At 37.9% G+C, this 26,110-nt stretch overlaps 1 protein-coding gene and 2 long non-coding RNA genes across 4 annotated transcripts in view; all 3 read right to left on the bottom strand.

Moving 5' to 3' along the window:
• LOC139753204 (uncharacterized) overlaps nucleotides 1–1,439 on the bottom strand; it is a 61,439-nt gene extending 60,000 nt beyond the window's left edge. The window contains exon 1 of the long non-coding RNA XR_011713660.1: nucleotides 386–1,439. This is a non-coding gene — a long non-coding RNA (uncharacterized lncRNA). The remainder of the gene's footprint in view (nucleotides 1–385) is intronic.
• Nucleotides 1,440–6,619: 5,180 nt separating this feature from the next.
• Nucleotides 6,620–11,127, bottom strand: LOC139753203 (uncharacterized). 2 transcript variants are annotated; one of them, XR_011713659.1, is made up of 2 exons: nucleotides 10,683–11,127; nucleotides 6,620–7,384 (listed from the first exon to the last, which is right to left on the bottom strand). It is a non-coding gene; the product is annotated as an uncharacterized lncRNA (long non-coding RNA). The 2 variants fall into 2 exon arrangements; XR_011713658.1 differs by lacking the exon at nucleotides 10,683–11,127 and adding an exon at nucleotides 10,308–10,504.
• An 11,246-nt stretch (nucleotides 11,128–22,373) lies between these two features.
• Nucleotides 22,374–26,110, bottom strand: part of LOC139753111 (nuclear factor related to kappa-B-binding protein) — a 40,530-nt gene continuing 36,793 nt past the window's right edge. The window contains exons 18-20 of the mRNA XM_071669199.1: nucleotides 25,160–25,400; nucleotides 24,505–24,724; nucleotides 22,374–23,318 (exon numbers count right to left, since the gene is read on the bottom strand). Of these exons, the coding sequence (XP_071525300.1) occupies nucleotides 23,209–23,318; nucleotides 24,505–24,724; nucleotides 25,160–25,400 (571 nt within the window). The 3' untranslated portion in view covers nucleotides 22,374–23,208. The remainder of the gene's footprint in view (nucleotides 23,319–24,504; nucleotides 24,725–25,159; nucleotides 25,401–26,110) is intronic.

Raw genomic sequence — 26,110 nt, 5'->3', positions numbered from 1 at the left:
GGTGTTTTGAAATGGTTTGGGCACATGGAGAGAATGAGTGAGGAAAGATTGACCAAGAGGATATATGTGTCGGAGGTGGAGGGAACGAGGAGAAGAGGGAGACCAAATTGGAGGTGGAAAGATGGAGTGAAAAAGATTTTGTGTGATCGGGGCCTGAACATGCAGGAGGGTGAAAGGAGGGCAAGGAATAGAGTGAATTGGAGCGATGTGGTATACAGGGGTTGACGTGCTGTCAGTGGATTGAATCAAGGCATGTGAAGCGTCTGGGGTAAACCATGGAAAGCTATATATATATATATATATATATATATATATATATATATATATATATATATGCATTACTGGAATTTTCCCGCTTGTGGCTATACCTCGAATGAAAACTCACCTTCAGCATGGTTGTATCATCGGAGTGTTATCCTGTAAAACTTCTAATTCCTGAGGATTTCATCCTTTCCCCGCTACTTATTGTAGTGCAGCCTTGAAACTGCAGGCACCCCTGTAGTGTAGATGGGGACCTTGGATTATATAAAAATGATGATGATGATGATAATAATAATAATAATAATAATAATAATAATAATAATAATAATAATAATAATAATAATAAAATCTGAGAAATTCTCAGAATGACAGATTTGCATGAAGCATTTATGAATCTGGTGAAAGCGCAGAACAGGGTTGACAGATGCCTTGTGCAAGGTATAATGGATATGAGGTGCAGGAAGAAGCCTACTATAAAAGAAGTGAAAATATTAAAACAGGAAGGCAAGTGTGTTGAGGGTGGGTGGTTCTAGGTGCAGATGCATCTGCATCAATAGTGCATGATTACACCATGGCTTTTTAATCTGTTATGTATAGGGTTCTGAATGAGGAAAATGTGAATGTTTTGGAGAGGACGGAAGGATATACATTACACTAAGGGTGGTAGATGGGGAGGGACTGGAAGGTAAGTTAGTTGGTGTTTGTGAATGACACAACTCTGGTGACATGCTTGAGTGAGAAGCTACAGGTGGTGGTATCTGAGACTGGGACAGTAAAGTGAAAGAAGTTGAAAATTTGTATAAATAAAAGTAATATTATATGAGGTCTGACAGGGTAAAGAGACTGGTTGGTTTGAGTGTGAGAATGAAAGGAGAAAACCTGGAGGATAACTGATATTGGACATGGCAGCAAATGGAACTATAGGAGCTGAAGTAAACAATTAATGGGAGGGTGAGGGAGTAATGGTAGGTTGTAGTAAAGACTGTGCAGAAAGATAGGTCACTTTCTGTAAAGACTTCTGGAGTCTGACATCAGAGGTTTCACCTGTAAACATCAAATGATTCACTTCCCATGTGCATATGCATAATTGCTATTCATATTGTACTGCAAGGGAACTCTAAACTTCTGGCACCCTATTTCTCAAACACTACTATTACATAACTTTTTAAACCTACATACTGTTGGCATTCATAATCTCATCACTTTGTGTGTTCATGAAATGCAAGTATGTGTGCTACCGAGTTACATAAAAACATGGAATGAGTATCATTTTGTAGAAAATATTTGGAAAGTATAATATTTAAACCAGTTTTTCCAAATGCATGTTAGATTTTTTTAAATTCACTAATTTGAAAAGAGTAAATGGAGAAAAATAATATTTACAGTACTGAAAACATTAAAATTTTTCAAAAAATTTGATTTCATACTGTATCTATACTTTGGCCAGTACACTTGGAATTGGCCTCAGCCAAATATCACATATGGTATGCTGTGTACATGTTTAAAACCATATGTATCATTATGTACAGTGTAATTTTACAGTTGCCACAAGATTATTTTGTGGTCAAGAATGATACCAGTACCTCTTCTTGTAACATCAGGTTCAACATTATCTATATTGTCACTCCCTCTACCTTATGCAGCAGCTCAGAACTTTCTAGTACCTGATGATGAGGAAAATGCTCACTGCAAAAGTATATTCTACTTATTTGGTGTTCTTCAGGCATTAAATTGAAGTACAAACTTAAATATCTTATATTTCCCTTACTGACTTTCCAGAGAGGAATGATCCTTCCCTTCTTCAAATGTACCATTTGTAAGAAGTCTTTAGCATTTATTGATAGTTTTATATGAATACTGTATATAATTTTATATGCATATTTATGAAAATTGTAAATATTTATTCCAATATTGTGTTTTCTTTAAACCTCTAACAAATGTCAATAAGGAGTTTTTAGTCACTCCAGTATCAGGTCTATCTCTCTCAACAGGGGGATTTTTAATTTGTGAAATTTGTGAAGTATTCTCTATGATGCAAGATCCATTTTTTTTTTCTAAATTCGCAAATGTTCTATCAACCTTCTCTGAAATTTGTTCTAATACATGTTCATGAGCAAAGATTTGGTCTACACATCCACCTTCTTTTTGATCAAGGGATTTATTAACACTTTTAACATGATCAAAGAACATCCTACAGTACACTGCCAACTAAGCTAAGGGAACATTCTAATATGGTTCTATAATTCTTAAAAGTAATTTTCCTCCCTACAACCACCTCTAGGTTATCAGGAACCTGGCTACTTTTCAAAGTTTCCATACATACTTCAGATACACTCCACACAATTCACTACTCTTCATGGTCTCACTACTACTATATCCCTAGCTTTTTCAATCTTCATTCCCCTCCCATACATATGTCTACATATATCTATAACTATAATCCTACTGGACCAATAAATAGCTTTCACTATCATTTCCATTCAGTTCTTGTACAAACTTCATTCTTTGTTAATAGCATTCTCTTAGATCTGTGTAATACACTCTTGCTCCTCACGTATACACCGCTTCTACTCTTACTGACCTCCTAAAAGGGTCTGTATTTCTTTTAAATTGCCATTCACTTTTTTTCTCAAGATCCTCAATTGCTTTCCTTTTATTCATATATCCCATCCCTTCAACTTTTCTATTCAGATTTTAATATTTCACAAAAACTGCCCCCCATTCATTGTTATTTTTTGGCAGATTCAGTATCTTCCAAACATTTTATCTCCCCTAATCAACTTTCTTAGATCTTCATTCCACTATCTGGCACCTCTTTTTACAAACAATGCATGCACTGCCACACACCGCGTGAATCTATCTAAAGTTAACAGACTATGGGCACAAGACATAAAAGTTAAGAAGAAATCATATAATACTGGAAGCAGATCCATTCCATCAAAATCTAAAAGGAGCCTGGTTTAAGTAGTAGCAGGAGAAGATAGGTATAAAAAGTAGTCAAGAAGCCCATTTGATGCATCACAGAACTGCCCAAGTTACATATCTGCATTTTTTGAGCCCAAGACTATTCTCTTTACCTATACATTACAATAAAAAACAAAATACATAAGTCTGTTCCCATGATCAATAAAGATATATACAGTGATTTTCATATGAAGAGAATATCATCAACAATGATTTTCAACTACTAGCGTCACTTGGTACAATGACACAGTAGTTTGTTACGGCAAAACTCCTTCCCAGAGAGAAAGGGAGGAAGTTATATCACAAAATGCTAACTATGCCTTCAACATGACTTCTGTGAAACATAAAACACTAACAAGGATATTAAGAGATGAACATGGTGCTTCCAAATGTAAATATGTACTCAGCCCGGATAAGACTCGAAAGGCGATAAAATGAGTTGATGGTGGAGAAAGTGTAGGATTTATGGGGTGAAGCTTTTAGAGTTATTGTGCTTACTGCTTATTACTCCTGCAAATAAGATGATGACCTTAATTATAAAGCAAACAATGGTATTCAAAAGAATATCAGAAAAACATTAAATGCATACGAACTTCCCAATATTGATCATATGAGTGATCTAAATGGTGTTGTACCATGGACAAAAGCATTTCTGGGTCAATGCTTATGGCCAAAGCAAAGTGTTTTCATGACTAAATGGAAAAAAGGAATCATGTACTCAATATACTGACAGACTTGTTTCAAGCAATGTTATGCCATAAAATCCCCAGTAATACAGAGTAAGACAGCATTTGCTGACAATGCTGTAACAGCAGCATGGGTCTGGGACATCAGCAAGATTGACACCGAGAACAACCTCATTCCTAAAAAAGGTGCACAACACTGATAAAACTGGGCTTTTTGGGTAATGTGAACAGTGAAGTGTACATAGCTTTAATGTACTGTTATTTGTATTACCTGATTGTCTACAAAGAGAGTTAAACAAAAACAAAAATTAACAAAAAGAGTGTTAGTGGATTCTTGTACTACCTACATTGCAGCATAACTACTGGAAGTGAAATAAGAATGGATGGTGTCTTGTCTACAAAATACGATAAAAACGATGAGCTAAGCAGAGGCCACTGATTATGTTGAAGTTGACAATTACCTTATCATCTCTTTGAAAGCTATATTCTGCCTGACCACACATGACAGCATGTACTTGAGCATCTCTGACTGACTTCAGTTTACCTGAAAAATTAGTGTAAAAAAAAAGTTTAACACACTATGTTTTTAAAAAATCTTATCATTCACAGCAAATTACTCTGTATTATCAACACTTATACTGCTCTTTACCTCATATGAGGAATCTCCACTACTGCTCTTTACCTCATATGAGACATTATCATTCCCATCATCTCTGAATTCCAAGTAGATCAATAATTCCATTTCTTATCCAGTGATGTCACAAGCTACCTAAAAGCAAAGCTGAAAACAATATGCATCACAGTTACCTAATAATCATCATCCTACCTTAGGAGAACAGTTAAAGAAACCAACTGTCTGCTTGGAAATATTAGAACTGCATTCAGGTTCATGGATAAGGAAATATTAATTAAGCTATTCATATCGTACATAAGACCAAAACTAAAATATACTTGAATAAGCTTAAAGGATCAATTTCTCAACAAAAGCTACATGCAATATAAGCACAGACATCAAGAATACAACCAAAATTTATAACGTAATTCTTAAAAGTATCCACTATAAGTCATGCTTCACATTAAATCTTATGTTTTCTTGTATTGCTTCAAGTCTTGTATACTCTCGTAAGTGAATAAGAACAATTCACGCAACTCTCTTACTTATGTTTTCTTATTTTGCTGGGGTTTTGCCCAGACCCCTTCTTGTTTTCTTGTATTGCTTGATGTGTTATACATTCAAGTTTGTAAATAATGAAAATCCATATCAATTATCTTGCATAATTTTTTCCACCTTTTGTTTATGGGGATCTCACAATACCTCTCACATTATGTTGAAACAGCCCTTGTTCAGATGATGGTTAAATATTCTAACTAAAATCATGTGAGAAGTAGGAAATGATCACGATTGATTCAGTTTCCAATGAGACTTAAAAGTTCCTAAACTGTTCAGACAGGAAGTGAAGAAGTTCAATGCAACAAAAATTTGAAATTACGGGAAACACTGAGAGGCAGCCTTAAGATATCCACAATTTTACAGGATGCAAAATTCATGAAGAAAACTTTGAGGCTAGCACTGTATCCAGCCTGTGAACAGAATGCCACATTCGAAAAAATTATTAATGATGCAAATCATCCGTTGGTCAGTGAAAATTACTGTTCATTATTTTTTTCTCAAACTCCAGTCCCAATCGAAGGTCCACATTAAGGCTGGGCCTTAATTAAAATAGTGATCTCAGTGAAAGGGTAAAAGAAGAGACAAGGGGAAAGTATTTCAAAATTTTGTAGGAAGTGTGAAACCTGTCTTTTAGAATATATCAGGTCATAGTTAATGGGAAAGAGATGAGAGGGACGAGAGTCCAAAACCTCAAAGTGTACTGAAAGAAACAATTATCAAAATGGCCCACCTCAAGTTGCCAACGGCCACAAATTAATCATGCAACACAGCAACTTGCCGAGTATTGTGTGGTCTTGCTAATGGTGGGTGAATACAAGCGGCCAGCTCTTAAGAGCAAAAACCATAGTACCTGAATAAGGGAACATTCCACCACATGAAGTTTTTACAGCATAAACTAATCCTACATTTGAATAAATACTTATAATTTGGTTATCTCACCAGAAGAAAAATATAGATCTGACCAAATGTGTAATGGGAAGCAACAAAGATGGTACCTGATACAACAAGGTTCAGTTATAAGGAAAGTTTAGAGGCCATAAAACTTTCCTACAATGAAAGGAAGAAAATTGAGGATAGACATGATTATAAGTTTCTAATTTCTGATTAAAAAAACAAAGTAGAGAGCCAAATGTTCTTGAAATCAGCCAAAATGAATGAAAATTATGACATGAAACTAAGAAACAAATACCTCAGAAAAGGTGAGAACATGTACATTTACAGTAACACGGTGCTGGATGAACAGAATGAACAAAGTTTTTATGAAACTAATGGCAAAAACTTCTGAATACAAAAATGTAAAGATGTTACAAGATAGAAAAAAAAGAGCTTAAGAGATGAGTACCCCACATGAAAAGAATTTCCTACCTACTGTCTATTATACCATCTGGATATTATATATACACCAGACAATCATCATAAAAACATTAGTAACTCTCAAATGATACAAAGGATGAATATTTACCTCCAAGTATTATCTAAGTTACATTTAAAGAGTTAATTTGGTACCCAACAACTAAGTGGAAAAATAAAAATGTCATAATGTAACCAAAAAATTTATCAAATACTGTACAAGCTTTACACAATTCAGTACTGGAATGGGGTCATTGGAAATCAATAAGGAACATTCAGCTATCATTTACAACTACTGGAATGGGTTGTGGGAACCAGAAATTTGCATTTAAGTGCATTATATTAATACAAAGACTTCTTTAATTACTACTCTAAGAAATGTCTCATACAAAACTGTATACGATAAACACAAGCAAAAGTGCATTTGTTGATATATTCACCCGTATTTCTGTTCTTTTACCAAACTGTATTCTTGCTTTATTGAAAAACTATCATAAGAAATAAGGGCAATTTATTCATATTCATCATTCATGTAAGATATATATTCTGTGGAAAAAGAGATGATACAAGTAGCCAATTTTGGCACACACTTACATTATTCCTTCCTTCATGCACATTTAATTTTTCTGGCATTTTGCTCCTCTTGGAAGGCTTGATAAATATATGAGAATATGATAACCTGGATGATAATCACAGCAGATACTGCTCCATATATAGAACTCTTTGGTGGCTCCATACTGTATTCCTTTTCCACAAAGTTTTTGCTACAATAATATGCAATAAATGGTAAAGTAAACATAGCAATACTATGAATAAGGAGCTTAAGGAGTACTCTGCCCTGGCTTGGATGCTGTGGAGATGCATTTGCTGCTACAGCTGGTTGTGATTTCTCTATAACATGCTGTACTCCTGACATTTTGCTCAGAATTCTTTGGATATCTTAAGAAGTAACCTGGGGATATAAATTAAATTTTTTAGAACATAAAAACTTCAACAATGCAACAGCACCATAATAAAAGGTACTGTACCACCATACAGAATCTACAAGTGGAATATCAAATGGAAATAAAAATGTGTTACATCCATCATTCTAGCACTAGCAATAAAATATGCAACAATTCTCTTACAGTTCTCTTAACCCTTTCAGAGTGGCAATCCTAATATCCACTGTGCACTGTGTGGCATATTCTCAAATATTCTGAAAAAAATCCATGTTTGTTAAATGATTAACTAAAACATTATTTTCAAAGCATTATGCAACTCAAGCTAATCAGACGGTCTATGTCTGCTATTTAACAATTAACTCATGCTGCTCAACTGCCAGGATAACAGGCATACAAGAAATATTTCCAGGCACAGTGTAACAAGATGAGTGTCTGTCATAATCAAATATGTTTACTAAAGGATTTCATCACTATTATCGACTATTTCAGAAAAGTGTCATAGCTTCATAAACATTGACCATATTTGTGGTTACCTGAAAAATATGTAATCATAATGGTTTCGTCTTAGTCTAACTGCTGCAAATTTTTTTTTACTGAGTGAGTATGCTTGAGGTAAAATGTTCCTGTATACCATGAAAAACTGGTTGATTAACCCTTACAATGCTATAATCATCGATTATTGATGCACAGTTCAATGCTGATATCATCAAATGACAATTTAATGGTTCCTGCCCTCAACTGAAGTCCTACCTACAGTCTGATTCCACCATTTATCCACAGATGTCTCCAGAATTGTCTAGCAACAGCTGAAAAAATATCACATTCCTTAGTTACCCATATAAATCATCGTAAGAAATGCATATTGTGCAAGCTCCCACTCTCTGCCTAAGTACATCAGCAGCTAATGAAAATCTAACATACTTTTCTATTACGATAAAGAAACAATCACTGTAATTTCATTGCTTATACTTTCAAAAGAAAAGTATTAATGTTTCTGAGTATGTGAAAGGAAAATAATTTGTTCATCCATAATGGAAAATAAAGTTTTGTGTAGTAAAATCATACAGAAAATATGTACACGTGTAATATTATTACAGTAGTTTATATAGTACAGCATAAACATGTGCAAGAAAGTAATATAACATATGTGTTGTGCTTAGGTATGCACACACATGTATATATCTATGTAAATTCAAGCTAAGAAAAAATATTACTCTAATCTTTTTAACACACAGGAGTCTCTTAAGATTAGTCAACGTAAATGCAGGTACATACTTATAGAAATCAGAACATATAAAAGGCTCTTCTAACTTCCCCTTGAAGCTTAAAATTACCTTATATTTCAGGTGAAATCTTTGAAGGTTTTTTATCCCCACAGCCCTGGGAAGGCCCAGCTTGGTGAATCAAGCTGTTGGGAGCTGCAGCCTGTAGATCTCTACAGCCTGGCTGGTCTGGTACACTTTGTAGGTACCTCTCCAAGGTACTCTTTAAAACTTTTCTACTATGCATCCCACAGTGTTTCTGATGATAGCAGGCAAGGTGCTGAAGAGTCTTGAGCCCTAGATGTTTAACATGTTCTCTCATTTTGAGCATAACAAACCCTTGAATTTACAAAGTAGTACCTTACAGAATCTTCAAACTTGTAGGATTTAATTGCTAAGCGAAAGCTGGGTACCACACTTGGGATTTTCCAGGCATAAATGATGATATAACTCTCCCATCTGTGCTGTAGGGGGTAAGGCTGTTTCCAGTAATTTAGCTCCTTTACCTTTCGGTGTTATTTCTAAAATGTGACGACTATGATCTCATGTTTTAATCTAGCTGCTGCGATGTTTGGTCAAAGACTCTGAGTGTATTCAGATGAAATAAAATCAGCTACATCATACATTTTTATCACAAACATAGAAAGAACACTCAACAATGTCAATGATATATTCTGATATTAAAAATGAGGCAATCTTGATTGCTAGGGGAATTAAGGCAAGATTTCTCAGGCTCTGTTGATTTCTAGGAGTGTGTCAGCTACGAAAATCTATATAACATACAAATTCTACATTCTCCCTGAGCTTCACAGACCTCCCCACTACTAACTTATATATCATCTTCTATACACAACTTATACAAATCATTTTCCTATATTTCCTTACTTTCTGATTATACAAATCATTCTCCTATATATTCTTAATTTCTAACATCAAATTAATTGCCTTGTAAAGTTACCAAAAAATAATGTTCCAATATGACTAACCCTTAAAATACTCCAAAATCAAAAATCGAAAGTTCATGCCCACATTCTATTCAAATGAGCTGGAACAAAGTTTGACAAAAAAAAAAGATCACGACCAAAGAAAATAATTATTTCACTTTACTGATCACCTGATAGTCTCCATAAAACACCAAAATACAGCTAACATTATATTAGGAAAAAGTAAAGTAGTGAAAAACTTTTTCGCTTTACAAAATCAAAGATCACACAAAAATGATAAGGCAATGTCAATCATCATCCAATTAAACTACAGGTAATAAGAGGGCGAGCATAAACTAAAGCATTACCAGAAGTGTGACCTCTTCTAAATTAAATTATCATGTACTTCACGTATTCTGCATTGGTACTTTCCACAACCCGTTTCGCATATACAACTTATGTTTCGTCAGACATAACAACAGTCATTATTTTTTATAAAACTGAATCTAACCAAACTACAAACTCCTACATCACTGATTGTAGGCATTGTTCCTGACATTATTATGAAGTTGACCCTAAACCCAAGAAAAATAATCGAGACCACTTTGACTTGACTGGTGGATCTCACCTTAAGTTCTCACATCTCAATAAAAGTTTGCGATTTTGTCCGCTATGAAACAAGATACTTAATAAAATGACATGAAAAAAATGAAAAGTAATGAAGTAATGAAGTTCCAAGTACTTACCTTGTCTTCCAGCCAACAAACGTCAACACTATTCATGGAGAATAGACCGTGGAGATTTCCATTAAAAATGTGTGAACAAAAGCAATTTATTCATGGCTGTTTAATAGATTCATGACATGAAATCCATCACTATTTTGTGTACGATTAGGTGTCACCAAAACACTGAGATCAACTATGGCAAAAAAAAGTAAGTTTTAAGATACCTGAAACGCCTAGTGAAATTGGACATTTTTATTGAAATACGAAATATTCTTGTGAACATTGTCTTTACAACAAAGCAGTGCACATAACTTATTATACGTTTCACATTTTCAATGTAAAGAACCTTGCTTTTACGTAAACTAATTCTGAGAGCACATAGAAATCAGTACTTACTTGTAAGAGAAAATTTAGATAATGCTTGCTTTCCAGCACGTGATCCCTCATCGACCAACAATTATGTTTTCTGTACTTCCCATATACCCAGGAACACTGCTGATTGTTTTGTAAGATGTGCTCTAGGCTATCGACTATCAGGATCTTTATGAACAGTCCACTTTACGTTAAAACAAATCTAGAACAAACTTAGAATAACACCTTCGGGCATTTCAAATAGTTTTCAGGCCAGTCAGTTCAGTACAGTTCTAATTCGTTAGGTCTTGCTTCTGCAACTCTTGCTTTATGTATGGTCCTACTTATGTCCTGCACTTACTTATTATGGCCCGGTACAGCACAAAAAGTATGCTGGACAGAGCATATATCAGCATCTATTTTTCTGTATGTGGACATATTTTTGTTAGTACGGTAACTCTAGAAAATATATGATAGAAACTTCATACTTATAACGCCATATGTAATTTCTACAGAGTTGAACTGGTTAGATTTTAAGGCAAGAACTTGTATTAATTTACATAGCAATTAGCTACCATATCACAGTGTATACCTCCAGCATCCTTTTCCAGGAGCATCTCCAAGGATGTGGTAGTTCCAATCATATAGAAATGATGGCTTCTTTAGAGCAGTTTGGCGGGTCTGCACTTCCTACAATTCAGAAACCTGTTTTATCTCGCTGCAAGTGGAAAATCATCGTTGCTGCTGTAACGTCGTCTGTTGACAAAAGAGAGTATAGTATCGTCTGAGGGACTTTTCACTCCAAAGGAATCTGCCCTTACCCTACCGATGTAAGTCGCACAGCTTTAAAGCTACAGGAGCTCCTTTAGTGAAAAAAAAAAAAGTCCTAAGGTGTCCCGCATTCGTAAGGTAGCGCCAGGAATATACAAGAAAAGGCTTCATTCCCTCATATATACTTTCTACCTGTCATGTGTAATGTACCACAACTAGAACCTTCTATCTACAATCCCACAAACCTTTCCTTTGTTTACCCCCGCTGTCTCATATGTCCATCAACACGTTGCCCCTGCATACCACATTTTCCCAATTTACACCATCCCGTGAACGTCCCCAAGTACTCAAAACTTTATTTACTCCATCCTTCCATTTCCAATTCAGTCTCCCTTTTCTCACTGTACACTCCACTTTTTACACACATATATCCTCTTTGTCAACCTCTTCTCACTCATTCTCTCAATTTGGCCAAACCATTTCAACATACTTTTTAAGTCCCTCAACATATCATGCTTATTACCGCACTTCCCGTTTTCTATCATTTCTTACTTGATTAAATGTCCTATAACCATTTACTGTATAAAGATGCTGTCACACTCTTCCTCCATGAGCTTACACTGCAAATTCACCTTTGGCAAGTCTGAATCACTGAGAGCCTTGTCTATGAACTTCCTCCAAAGCAGTCCACATTTCCCTGCTACTGGAAGCAATGCATCCTTGGGCCACAGGACCCTCTGAAAAAGAGGTGTAACACCAGGACTCTTTCTTAGAAATAAGTCCTGGGGTTGTTAGGATATACATAATCATATATTTTTTGTGAACTGAAATGGTTTGGGCATACGGAGAGAATGAGTAAGGAAACGTTGACAAAGAGGATATATGTGTCTCATGTGGAGGGAGCAGAAGTGGGAGGCCAAACTGAAGGTGGAACGATGTAGTGAAAAAGATACATATATCCTCTTCGTCTACCCTTCCTCACTCATTCATCCGGTATGTCCTAACCATTTCAAATCACCCTCTTCCGCTCTCTCAACCATTCTTTATATTACCACACGTTTCTTTTACATTTTCATTACTTACTTAATCAAACCACTTCACACCACATATTGTCCTCAAACATTTCATTTCCAAAACATCCATCCTCCTCCATTCGATCTTTTCTATAGCTCATGACTCACAACCATATAATATTGTTGGAATACTATTCCTTTAAACATACCCATTTTTACTCTCCGAGATAACGTTCTCTGTTTCCACACATTCTTCATCGCTCCCAGAACCTTCGCCCCCTCCCCCACCCTATGACTCACTTCCGCTTCCATGGTTCCATATGCTGCCAAGTCCCCTCCCAGGTGTCTAAAATGCCTCACTTCCAATTTTTTTCCATTCAAACTTACATCCCAACTAACTTGTCCCTCAACCCTGCTGAACCTAATAGCCTTGTTCTTATTCACATTTACTTTCCACTTTCTCCTTTCAAACACTTTTCCAAACTCAGTCACCAACTTCTGCAGTTTCTCTCTTGAATCAGCGACCAGTGCTGTATTATTAGTGAACAACAATTCACTCACTTTCGCAGCCCTCGCATCCCCAACAGACTGCATACGCGCCCCTCTCCAAAACTAGCATTTACCTCCCTAACCATCCCATCTGGAGTAAAAGATGTTTTGAAGAATCTGGCTTGAATATGCAGGAGGGTGTGAGGGTTGCACAGATTACAGTAAGTTGGAATGATGTGGTATACATGATGTCCTGTTCTGTCAATGGTCTGATCCAAGGCATATGAAGCAGTCAGGGGAAACCATACAAAGGTCTGTGAGGCCTGGCTGTGAATAGGGGCCTATGGTTTTGGTGCATTATATGTGATAGTTAAGACTGGATGGAATAAGAAATATTTTGAGTGATTGGAGCCTGGACAGGCAGGAAGGTGAAAGGTGTGCATGGGACAGAGTGAATTAGAATGACGTGATTTACAGGGGTTGATGTGCCATCAATGAACTGAATCATGGTATGGAAAATGACTGAAAGAAACCATGGGTTTCTTCTAAAGGGATTGGTGTTCTCCTTTGTACAATTAAGGTAATACCATATTTCCAGTCATATTAAAAATTCTTTATTTATCTATTTATTATACTTTGTCGCTGTCTCCCACGTTCGCAAGGTAGCGCAAGGAAACAGACGAAAGAATGGCCCAACCCACCCACATACATATGTATATACATACACGACCACACACGCACATATACATACCTATACATTTCAACGTATATGCATATATACATGCACAGACATATACACATTTACATAATTCATACTTGCTGCCTTATTCATTCCCATCGCCACCCCGCCACACATGAAATAACAACCCCTTCCCCCCGCATGTGTGGGATATATATATATATATATATATATATATATATATATATATATATATATATATATATATATATATATATATATATCCCTGGGGATAGGGGAGAAAGAATACTTCCCACGTATTCCCTGCGTGTCGTAGAAGGCGACTAAAAGGGGAGGGAGCGGGGGGCTGGAAATCTTCCCCTCTCGTTTTTTTTTTTTAATTTTCCAAAACAAGGAACAGAGAAGGGGGCCAGGTGAGGATATTCCCTCCAAGGCCCAGTCCTCTGTTCTTAACGCTACCTCGCTAAAGCGGGAAATGGCGAATAGTTTGAAAGAAAAGAAAGAAAAAAGATATATATATATATATATATATATATATATATATATATATATATATATATATATATATATATATATATCCCTGGGGATAGGGGAGAAAGAATACTTACCGTGTATTCCCTGTGTGTCGTAAAAGGCGACTAAAAGTGGAGGGAGCAAGAGCTGGAAATCCTCCCCTCTCGTTTTTAATTTTACAAAAAAAGAGTACAGAGAAGTGGGCTAAGTGAGGATATTCCCTCTAAGGCTCAGTTCTCTGTTCTTAACGCTAACTCGCTAATGCGGGAAATGGGCCTTTGAGAATATCCTCACCTGGCCTGTGTCAGAGGTGGAGGGAACGAGAAGTGGGAGACCAAATTGGAGGTGGAAAGATGGAGGGTGAAAGGCATGCAAGGAATAGAGTGAACTGGAACAATGTGGTATACCGGGGTTGACGTGCTGTCAGTGGATTGAACCAGGGCATGTGAAGCGTCTGGGGTAAACCATGGAAAGTTTTGTGGGGCCTGGATGTGGGAAGGGAGCTGTGATTTTGGTGCATTACACATAACAGCTAGAGACTGAGTGTGAACGAATGTGGCCTTTGTTGTCTTTTCTTAGCGCTACCTCACATGCACGGGTGTGTGTGTGTGTGTGTGTGTGTCATTTCATGTGTGGCGGGGGGCTGGAAATCCTCCCCTCTCATTTTTTTTAATTTTCCAAAAGAAGGAACACAGAAGGGGGCCAGGGAGGATATTCCCTCAAAGGTCCAGTCCTCTGTTCTTAACGCTACCTTGCTAACGCGGGAAATGGCTAATAGTATGAAAGAAAAGAAAGATATATATATATATATATATATATATATATATATATATATATATATATATATTTTTTTTTTTTTTTTTACTTTGTCGCTGTCTCCCGCGTTTGCGAGGTAGCGCAAGGAAACAGACGGAAGAAATGGCCTAACCCCCCCCATACACATGTATATACATACGTCCACACACGCAAATATACATACCTACACAGCTTTCCATGGTTTACCCCAGACGCTTCACATGCCTTGATTCAATCCACTGACAGCACGTCAACCCCGGTATACCACATCGCTCCAATTCACTCTATTCCTTGCCCTCCTTTCACCCTCCTGCATGTTCAGGCCCCGATCACACAAAATCTTTTTCACTCCATCTTTCCACCTCCAATTTGGTCTCCCTCTTCTCCTTGCTCCCTCCACCTCACTCATCCTCTCCATGTGCCCAAACCACTTCAAAACACCCTCTTCTGCTCTCTCAACCACGCTCTTTTTATTTCCACACATCTCTCTTACCCTTACGTTACTCACTCGATCAAACCACCTCACACCACACATTGTCCTCAAACATCTCATTTCCAGCACATCCATCCTCCTGCGCACAACTCTATCCATAGCCCACGCCTCGCAACCATACAACATTGTTGGAACCACTATTCCTTCAAACATACCCATTTTTGCTTTCCGAGATAATGTTCTCGACTTCCACACATTCTTCAAGGCTCCCAGAATTTTCGCCCCCTCCCCCACCCTATGATCCACTTCCGCTTCCATGGTTCCATCCGCTGCCAGATCCACTCCCAGATATCTAAAACACTTCACTTCCTCCAGTTTTTCTCCATTCAAACTCACCTCCCAATTGACTTGACCCTCAACCCTACTGTACCTTATAAACTTGCTCTTATTCACATTTACTCTTAACTTTCTTCTTCCACACACTTTACCAAACTCAGTCACCAGCTTCTGCAGTTTCTCACATATATATATATATATATATATATATATATATATATATATATATATATATATTTTCTTCATACCATTCGCTATTTCCCGCAATAGCGAGGTAGCGTTAAGAACAGAGGACTGGGCCTTTGAGGGAATATCCTCACCTGGCCCTCTTCTCTGTTCCTTCTTTTGGAAAAAAAAAAAAAGAAAAAAAAAAAAAAAAAAAAAATATATATATATATATATATATATATATATATATATATATATATATATATATATATATCTTTTAAACTATTTGCCATTTCCCGCGTTAGCGAGGTAGCGTTAAGAACAGAGGACTGGGCCTTTTTTGGAATATCCTCACCTGGCCCCCTCTGTTCCTTCTTTTGGAAAATTAAAAAAAAAAAAAAATGAGAGGGGAGGATTTCCAGCCCCCCGCTCCCTCCCCTTTTAGTCGCCTTCTACGACACGCAGGGAATACGTGGGAAGTATTCTTAATCCCCTATCCCCAGGGATAATATATATATATATATATATATATATATACATATATATATATATATATATATATATATATATATATATATATATATATATTTCCCTGGGGATAGGGGAGAAAGAATCCTTCCCACGTATTCCCTGCGTGTCGTAGAAGGCGACTAAAAGGGAAGGGAGCGGGGGGCTGGAAATCCTCCCCTCTCGTATTTTTTTTTTTTTTTTTTTTTCCAAAAGAAGGAACAGAGAAGAGGGCCAGGTGAGGATATTCCCTCAAAGGCCCAGTCCTCTGTTCTTGACGCTACCTCGCTATCGCGGGAAATGGCGAATAGTATGAAAAAAAAAAAAATATATATATATATATATATATATATATATTTTTTTTTTTTTTTTTTTTTTTGCTTTGTCACTGTCTCCCGCGTTTGCGAGGTAGCGCAAGGAAACAGACGAAAGAAATGGCCCAACCCACCCCCATACACATGCCTTGATTCAATCCACTGACAGCACGTCAACCCCGGTATACCACATCGCTCCAATTCACTCTATTCTTTGCCCTCCTTTCACCCTCCTGCATGTTCAGGCCCCGATCACACAAAATCTTTTTCACTCCATCTTTCCACCTCCAATTTGGTCTCCCTCTTCTCCTCGTTCCCTCCACCTCCGACACATATATCCTCTTGGTCAATCTTTCCTCACTCATTCTCTCCATGTGACCAAACCATTTCAAAACACCCTCTTCTGCTCTCTCAACCACGCTCTTTTTATTTCCACACATCTCTCTTACCCTTACGTTACTTACTCGATCAAACCACCTCACACCACACATTGTCCTCAAACATCTCATTTCCAGCACATCCATCCTCCTGCGCACAACTCTATCCATAGTCCACGCCTCGCAACCATACAACATTGTTGGAACCACTATTCCTTCAAACATACCCATTTTTGCTTTCCGAGATAATGTTCTCGACTTCCACACATTCTTCAAGGCTCCCAGAATTTTCGCCCCCTCCCCCACCTTATGATCCACTTCCGCTTCCATGGTTCCATCCGCTGCCAGATCCACTCCCAGATATCTAAAACACTTCACTTCCTCCAGTTTTTCTCCATTCAAACTCACCTCCCAATTGAATTGACCCTCAACCCTACTGTACCTAATAGCCTTGCTCTTATTCACATTTACTCTTAACTTTCTTCTTTCACACACTTTACCAAACTCAGTCACCAGCTTCTGCAGTTTCTCACATGAATCAGCCACCAGCGCTGTATCATCAGCGAACAACAACTGACTCACTTCCCAAGCTCTCTCATCCCCAACAGACTTCATACTTGCCCCTCTTTCCAAAACTCTTGCAATCACCTCCCTAACAACCCCATCCATAAACAAAAAGAGAAGGAGATGGAGTGAGTATTTTGAAGGTTTGTTGAATGTGTTGGATGATACAGTGGCTGATATGGGGTGTTTTGGTTGAGGTGGTGTGCAAAGTGAGAGGGGTCAGTGAGAATGGTATGGTAAACAGAGAAGTAGTGAAAGCTTTGCGGAAGATGAAAGCCGGCAAGGTGGCGGGTTTGGGTGGTATTGCAGTGGAATTTATTAAAAAAGGGGGTGACTGTGTTGTTGACTGGTTGGTAAGCATATTTAATATATGTATGGTTCATGGTGAAATGCTCGAGGATTGGCGGAATGCATGCATAGTGTCATTGTACTTAGGCAAAGGGGATAAAGGTGAGTGTTCAAATTACATAGGTATAAGTCTGTTGAGTATTCCTGGGAAATTATATGGGAGGGTACTGATTGAGAGGGTAAAAGCCTGTACGGAGCATCAGATGGGGGAAGAGCACTGTGGTTTCAGAAATGGTAGAGGATGTGTGGATCAGGTGTTTACTTTGAAGAATGTATGTGAGAAATACTTACGAAAACAGATGGATTTGTAAGCAGCATTTATGGATCTGGAGAAGGCATACGATAGAGTTGATAGAGATGCTTTGTGGAAGGTATTAAGAGTGTATGGTGTGGGAGGTAAGTTGCTATAAGCAGTGAAAAGTTTTTATCAAGGATGTAAGGCATGTGTACGAGTAGGAAGAGAGGAAAGTGATTGGTTCTCAGTGAATGTCGTTTTGCGGCAGGGGGGGATGCTATTCTATGTGTGGCGGGGTGGTGACGGGAATTGATGAAGGCAGCAAGTATGAATATGTACATGTGTATATATGTCTATGACTGTGTATGTGTATGTATGTATACATTGAAATGTATAGGTATGTATATGTGCATGTGTGGGTGTTTATGCATATACATGTGTATGTGGGTGGGTTAGGCCATTCTTTCGTCTGTTTCCTTGCACTACCTTGCTAACGCAGAAGACGGCGATTAAGTATGATGAAAATAACATATTTTCTTTTTTCTTTTAAACTATTCGCCATTTCCCGCGTTAGCGAGGTAGCACTAAGAACAGAGGACTGGGCCCTTGAGGGAATACCCTCACCTGGCCCAATTCTCTGTTCCTTCTTTTGGAAAAAAAAAAAAAAAAAAAAAAAAAAAGAGAGGGGGGAGGATTTCCAGCCCCCCGCTCCCTCCCCTTTTAGTTGCCTTCTACGACACGCAGGGAATACGTGGGAAGTATTCTTAATCCCCTATCCCCAGGGATAGAATAACATATATATATATATATATTTTCTTTCTTTCATACTATTCGCCATTTCCCGCATTAGCGAGGTAGCGTCGAGAACAGAGGACTGGGCCCCCGAGGGAACATCCCCACCTGGCCCCCTTCTCTATTCCCTCTTTTGGAAAAAAAAAAAAAAAAAAAAAAAAAACAGAAGAAAGAACTGGCCCAACCCACCCCCATACACATGTATATACATACGTCCACACACGCAAATATACATACCTACACAGCTTTCCATGGTTTACCCCAGACGCTTCACATGCCCTGATTCAATCCACTGACAGCACGTCAACCCCGGTATACCACATCGATCCAATTCACTCTATTCCTTGCCCTCCTTTCACCCTCCTGCATGTTCAGGCCCCAATCACACAAAATCTTTTTCACTCCATCTTTCCACCTCCAATTTGGTCTCCCACTTCTCCTCGTTCCCTCCACCTACGACACATATATCCTCTTGGTCAATCTTTCCTCACTCATTCTCTCCATGTGCCCAAACCATTTCAAAACACCCTCTTCTGCTCTCTCAACCACGCTCTTTTTATTTCCACACATCTCTCTTACCCTTACGTTATTTACTCGATCAAACCACCTCACACCACACATTGTCCTCAAACATCTCATTTCCAGCACATCCATCCTCCTGCGCACAACTCTATCCATAGCCCACGCCTCGCAACCATACAACATTGTTGGAACCACTATTCCCTCAAACATACCCATTTTTGCTTTCCGAGATAATGTTCTCGACTTCCACACATTTTTCAAGGCTCCCAAAATTTTCGCCCCCTCCCCCACCCTATGATCCACTTCCGCTTCCATGGTTCCATCCGCTGACAGATCCACTCCCAGATATCTAAAACACTTCACTTCCTCCAGTTTTTCTCCATTCAAACTCACCTCCCAATTGACTTGACCCTCACCCCTACTGTACCTAATAACCTTGCTCTTATTCACATTTACTCTCAACTTTCTTCTTCCACACACTTTACCAAACTCAGTCACCAGCTTCTGCAGTTTCTCACATGAATCAGCCACCAGCGCTGTATCATCAGCGAACAACAACTGACTCACTTCCCAAGCTCTCTCATCCCCAACAGACTTCATACTTGCCCCTCTTTCCAAAACTCTTGCAATCACCTCCCTAACAACCCCATCCATAAACAAAAAGAGAAGGAGATGGAGTGAGTATTTTGAAGGTTTGTTGAATGTGTTGGATGATACAGTGGCTGATATGGGGTGTTTTGGTTGAGGTGGTGTGCAAAGTGAGAGGGGTCAGTGAGAATGGTATGGTAAACAGAGAAGTAGTGAAAGCTTTGCGGAAGATGAAAGCCGGCAAGGTGGCGGGTTTGGGTGGTATTGCAGTGGAATTTATTAAAAAAGGGGGTGACTGTGTTGTTGACTGGTTGGTAAGCATATTTAATATATGTATGGTTCATGGTGAAATGCTCGAGGATTGGCGGAATGCATGCATAGTGTCATTGTACTTAGGCAAAGGGGATAAAGGTGAGTGTTCAAATTACATAGGTATAAGTCTGTTGAGTATTCCTGGGAAATTATATGGGAGGGTACTGATTGAGAGGGTAAAAGCCTGTACGGAGCATCAGATGGGGGAAGAGCACTGTGGTTTCAGAAATGGTAGAGGATGTGTGGATCAGGTGTTTACTTTGAAGAATGTATGTGAGAAATACTTACGAAAACAGATGGATTTGTAAGCAGCATTTATGGATCTGGAGAAGGCATACGATAGAGTTGATAGAGATGCTTTGTGGAAGGTATTAAGAGTGTATGGTGTGGGAGGTAAGTTGCTATAAGCAGTGAAAAGTTTTTATCAAGGATGTAAGGCATGTGTACGAGTAGGAAGAGAGGAAAGTGATTGGTTCTCAGTGAATGTCGTTTTGCGGCAGGGGGGGATGCTATTCTATGTGTGGCGGGGTGGTGACGGGAATTGATGAAGGCAGCAAGTATGAATATGTACATGCGTATATATGTCTATGACTGTGTATGTGTATGTATGTATACATTGAAATGTATAGGTATGTATATGTGCATGTGTGGGTGTTTATGCATATACATGTGTATGTGGGTGGGTTAGGCCATTCTTTCGTCTGTTTCCTTGCACTACCTTGCTAACGCAGAAGACGGCGATTAAGTATGATGAAAATAACATATTTTCTTTTTTCTTTTAAACTATTCGCCATTTCCCGCGTTAGCGAGGTAGCACTAAGAACAGAGGACTGGGCCCTTGAGGGAATACCCTCACCTGGCCCAATTCTCTGTTCCTTCTTTTGGGAAAAAAAAAAAAAAAAAAAAAAAGAGAGGGGGGAGGATTTCCAGCCCCCCGCTCCCTCCCCTTTTAGTTGCCTTCTACGACACGCAGGGAATACGTGGGAAGTATTCTTAATCCCCTATCCCCAGGGATAGAATAACATATATATATATATATATATATTTTCTTTCATACTATTCGCCATTTCCCGCATTAGCGAGGTAGCGTCGAGAACAGAGGACTGGGCCCCCGAGGGAACATCCCCACCTGGCCCCCTTCTCTATTCCCTCTTTTGGAAAAAAAAAAAAAAAAAAAAAAAAAACAGAAGAAAGAACTGGCCCAACCCACCCCCATACACATGTATATACATACGTCCACACACGCAAATATACATACCTACACAGCTTTCCATGGTTTACCCCAGACGCTTCACATGCCCTGATTCAATCCACTGACAGCACGTCAACCCCGGTATACCACATCGATCCAATTCACTCTATTCCTTGCCCTCCTTTCACCCTCCTGCATGTTCAGGCCCCAATCACACAAAATCTTTTTCACTCCATCTTTCCACCTCCAATTTGGTCTCCCACTTCTCCTCGTTCCCTCCACCTACGACACATATATCCTCTTGGTCAATCTTTCCTCACTCATTCTCTCCATGTGCCCAAACCATTTCAAAACACCCTCTTCTGCTCTCTCAACCACGCTCTTTTTATTTCCACACATCTCTCTTACCCTTACGTTATTTACTCGATCAAACCACCTCACACCACACATTGTCCTCAAACATCTCATTTCCAGCACATCCATCCTCCTGCGCACAACTCTATCCATAGCCCACGCCTCGCAACCATACAACATTGTTGGAACCACTATTCCCTCAAACATACCCATTTTTGCTTTCCGAGATAATGTTCTCGACTTCCACACATTCTTCAAGGCTCCCAGGATTTTTGCCCCCTCCCCCACCCTATGATCCACTTCCGCCTCCATGGTTCCAACCGCTGCCAGATCCACTCCCAGATATCTAAAACACTTTACTTCCTCCAGTTTTTCTGTGATCATGGTAACATTAAGGATACATAAAGTCAAACTGTATGACAATATATTTATAATATCAATCTCACATACATGAATCTCACGACATGTATTTAACATTCATTCTATCTTGTAAAATATTGAATATTTTTCAAATATTCACAAAATATGTCAATATGACTATCACAGAAAATCTTGACATTTCCGAAGTACATAAATAAAAATTATTTTCAACAGATTTGCAAGAATTTTACAGAAAGGCATGATTTATGGTTAAAAACCGAAAGCCTGCTAAGCTCTCTCTAAAGTTTTTCAACCTAAAACACTGGAAACAGTGAAATTCCGCAAATTCTTGACAATAGTGTTCTAATACCCAGAGCTCCATCTGTGTTTATTTATCTCGGATAGAATCATCATAATTAATTTCTAAAGAATTTGATTCACTTACCCAAATTTAATTGATAGTATGAAAGGATACTACTACTATACCATATTACAATCAAAATAGAAAGCCTTCTTCATGAAATTCTTATAAAACCCATAATTTGGATTCTCAGCATGTACAGTACTTTCAGACAATTAGTAGAGGTATTTCCCATAATTAAACTCAATGTCAACAAATTAAATCTTTTTCCAGTATGCCTCAAAGAATGATGGAAGACAGTCAAATATGAAGAGAACTTCATCTGCATTTGGAAAACAATATGCAGAAACGCAATTTACAAATCATGAAAATTCTTCTAAGATAAAACAAACACGTTTCAAGGGTATTATTGGGATGTGCAGGCAAGTAAGTTCTTGACTAGCCCGGAGATTAGGTCCAATTGGATTTAGCATCCAAGCTGATCTTTAGACAGCATTCTTTAAAACTCTTTGCATGTTTCACTGATTCTACGATTTTGAGGAATCATGTCCAGATGGCAGAGTATTTGAGACAGAAGTTGTAGGAACTGCCCCCCTCACAGAGGCTGGAGAAACTATTCGTGCCAAAACTGGCTTACCTGCAAGAAATAAAAAACGATCATGAATAACATATTACATGATCACTTACTGCATTACATCCTTTGACTCTGGTTTCCTAGACAACAGTGCTTCCAAGTAACCTAACACAGAATTCTCATGAAAATTAAATGACCAGAAAAGTTTCAGATTTTGTATGTACACTTAAGATCAGTAAGTAAATTCTACCCATAAACCAGTTCAGTCAATCATTACATCTTTCATTAAGTTTGGTAAACAAAGTCTTCAACCTCAGCTGGAATGATTCTGTTATTGCAAGAAAAAAGTGAGGATGCAGCATTACAATATTTAAAACTGATTGCTAGGGAAATCAAAACACAGCCATTCAATATCCCTTACACAGTCACCACATAACTCAAAATAGAATTACTAGTGTTCTCCACTCCAGTATTCCATTTAACCATATACTTATCAATTTTTTCAAATCCCAACTCAATCCAGACCATTCATCCTTAATCTGATGTCTTACTCGTGACCTGATATCTACCTTCTCTCTTTTCAGATAATTTTATTCATGTTATCTACTTTTGGAGATCCATTTGTGAAGTCTAGTACTTTGGGGTCTGGCTTTAATATGACAAAAAGCATAAATGAAATAATATGTAGCATTGCTGTGTACAAAAAAGGGATAGATAGCAGAAGAATATATTAATTCATGGCTTAATGGATTTAAGTGCACAGAAAGATCAAAGACAGGGTGGGAGGTTAGTACATGTAAGCATGATTGGTATGAAAACTGTGCAAATGTGTGAGAATAACGATTACATGGATATACCTCAAAAACTCTGATTAAAGGGCACATGAAAAAAGGTATAGAAACAAACATGCCTTTCATGTGTTCGAAACTGATTACCAATCAGTAAATACTGCTTCAACTATTTACACCTTTAGAATAATGTTGCTAGCAGATGAACAGAGTCTCTGATAACAAAGCATACTCTAATAAATATCATCTAGGAGTATAAAACAAAGCCTTTAAATACTGGGAAGCAAAGATGCACAGCTCCCATAAATTTTGGCTAACAAGAAAAAGAAATCTGTCATACAGAAAATTTTCTATGATAATTTTTTGCTCAAGGAAGTATCATAATTATATTAAAGTATGGAGGAAAAATGATGCTACATTGCACATCTCACATAACTTGATTCCTCTACAAGTGTACAAACCTCTCTGCTGTTGTGTGACTTGCGATGCAGGAATTACTTTCAAAGTATGGAAGGCCTGCAACCCTTTTAGGTTTAGTTGTGAACCCTGGAGGGCTGAAGCTGGAAGGACTATTTGTTGCCCCCCTGCTCCACTGGCTACTACAACTGCTCCCTGGCTCGCAGGCTGAGTAGCCTGAGTACCTTGTATTCCTCCTTTTATACTACCACTAGTCAACATCACCTGTAAACAGTGAATTGTAGAAGAGATAGAATTTTTAACTGAAAATACTGATGGACTGCTATCAAAATTACCAAGGGAATGTGTTTACTAAAGATAGCATTCATGTTAATAAAGACTCACCTCATAACAGGAAGCCATGTTCTCATCATCTAAAAACAAGATAGCATCGAGAAATTTGGATTTACATTTAATGGATATATATGCCACCATAGATAATAAATCATGAAAGCACATATCTCTACAGTTTAATGTGATATACAATAAAAAAGTGTCATGAAATAACATACAGGACTTCACTCCAATATGATATGCATTGCAAGAAATTAAAAATGTTAGATATCATGAAAGCTCTTCTCATGCAATAATCAATAACACTTTAATATCACACTTCTTTGATAGAGAGCTGTTGTATTACCAATTGTTTAGTGAGCAAACCTGTTGAAGTTGTCCTTGTTGAGCAAAAGGCTTGGATGTAAGCAGAACTTGCTTGCCACCAATTGTTATAAGGTTGCCAGTTGCTGCTGATCCACCTGCTACCACAGCACCACCACCAGTTCCACTAACAGCTGGCTGGACTAAACGAATTCCACCACTGGATAACACTGAAGGTTTGCCAGTTACATTCAAACCCTGAAAATTAAGTAAATCACATATATTAACCCTTTGTAGTTTACTAACATGTTATAGTTTACATGCTTCGAAAACGTTTCAATAACTTGTGAATCTGAATTGCTTGCGATCATTATATACAAGGAATGAATTTAAAAAATTTCACATTACCTATCAAACTGTTTGCAACACAGCTGTCATCTTACTAAAAGCATATAATATGAGTAACAGCATAATAAAAAAGCAAGATTCTTTGAGAATTATCTGGAGAGTGTTTTTGTGTACTGTTGAAAACATTTCATTCAAGCTATGTGAGAGAAACATTCTGCTAAACTGGATCGTGGGATATGAACTCAGCTCTAGTCATGCATCTGTGTTTGACAGCTGACTTTGTCTTTGTAATGTGCATTACTTCTCACATTCAAAGCAAAGTGAAACATGCAAAGTACAATCGCAAAGTACAATCAAAATTTGATTACTCATCATATCAACTCATGGTCCTAAAGACTAAGTACCAACAATTCATGGTGGTTTGGTTTTTATACATATGATATGCTTGCATTTGAAACATGAATAAGTTATGAGGATGTGGATTGCCATGGCCAGCATAAATATACTTGAGAGTAAAATTACGAAAAGCAAAGAACGTTCAGGATTTGGGCATTTGAAAAACGTTATCTCAACATCAAAAGGACAAGATTATTGGCAAGCTCACCCCAAATGTTTAAAAATGGCCCTTTTTTATTTTTCTTGAAAAACCCAAGGGTTTAAAAAGTA

This window comes from Panulirus ornatus, chromosome 14, assembly GCF_036320965.1.
Source record: "Panulirus ornatus isolate Po-2019 chromosome 14, ASM3632096v1, whole genome shotgun sequence".
NCBI lineage: Eukaryota > Metazoa > Arthropoda > Malacostraca > Decapoda > Palinuridae > Panulirus > Panulirus ornatus.
The sequence above is the reverse complement of the archived record's forward strand: the minus strand, read 5'-3'. Positions and strand labels throughout refer to the sequence as shown.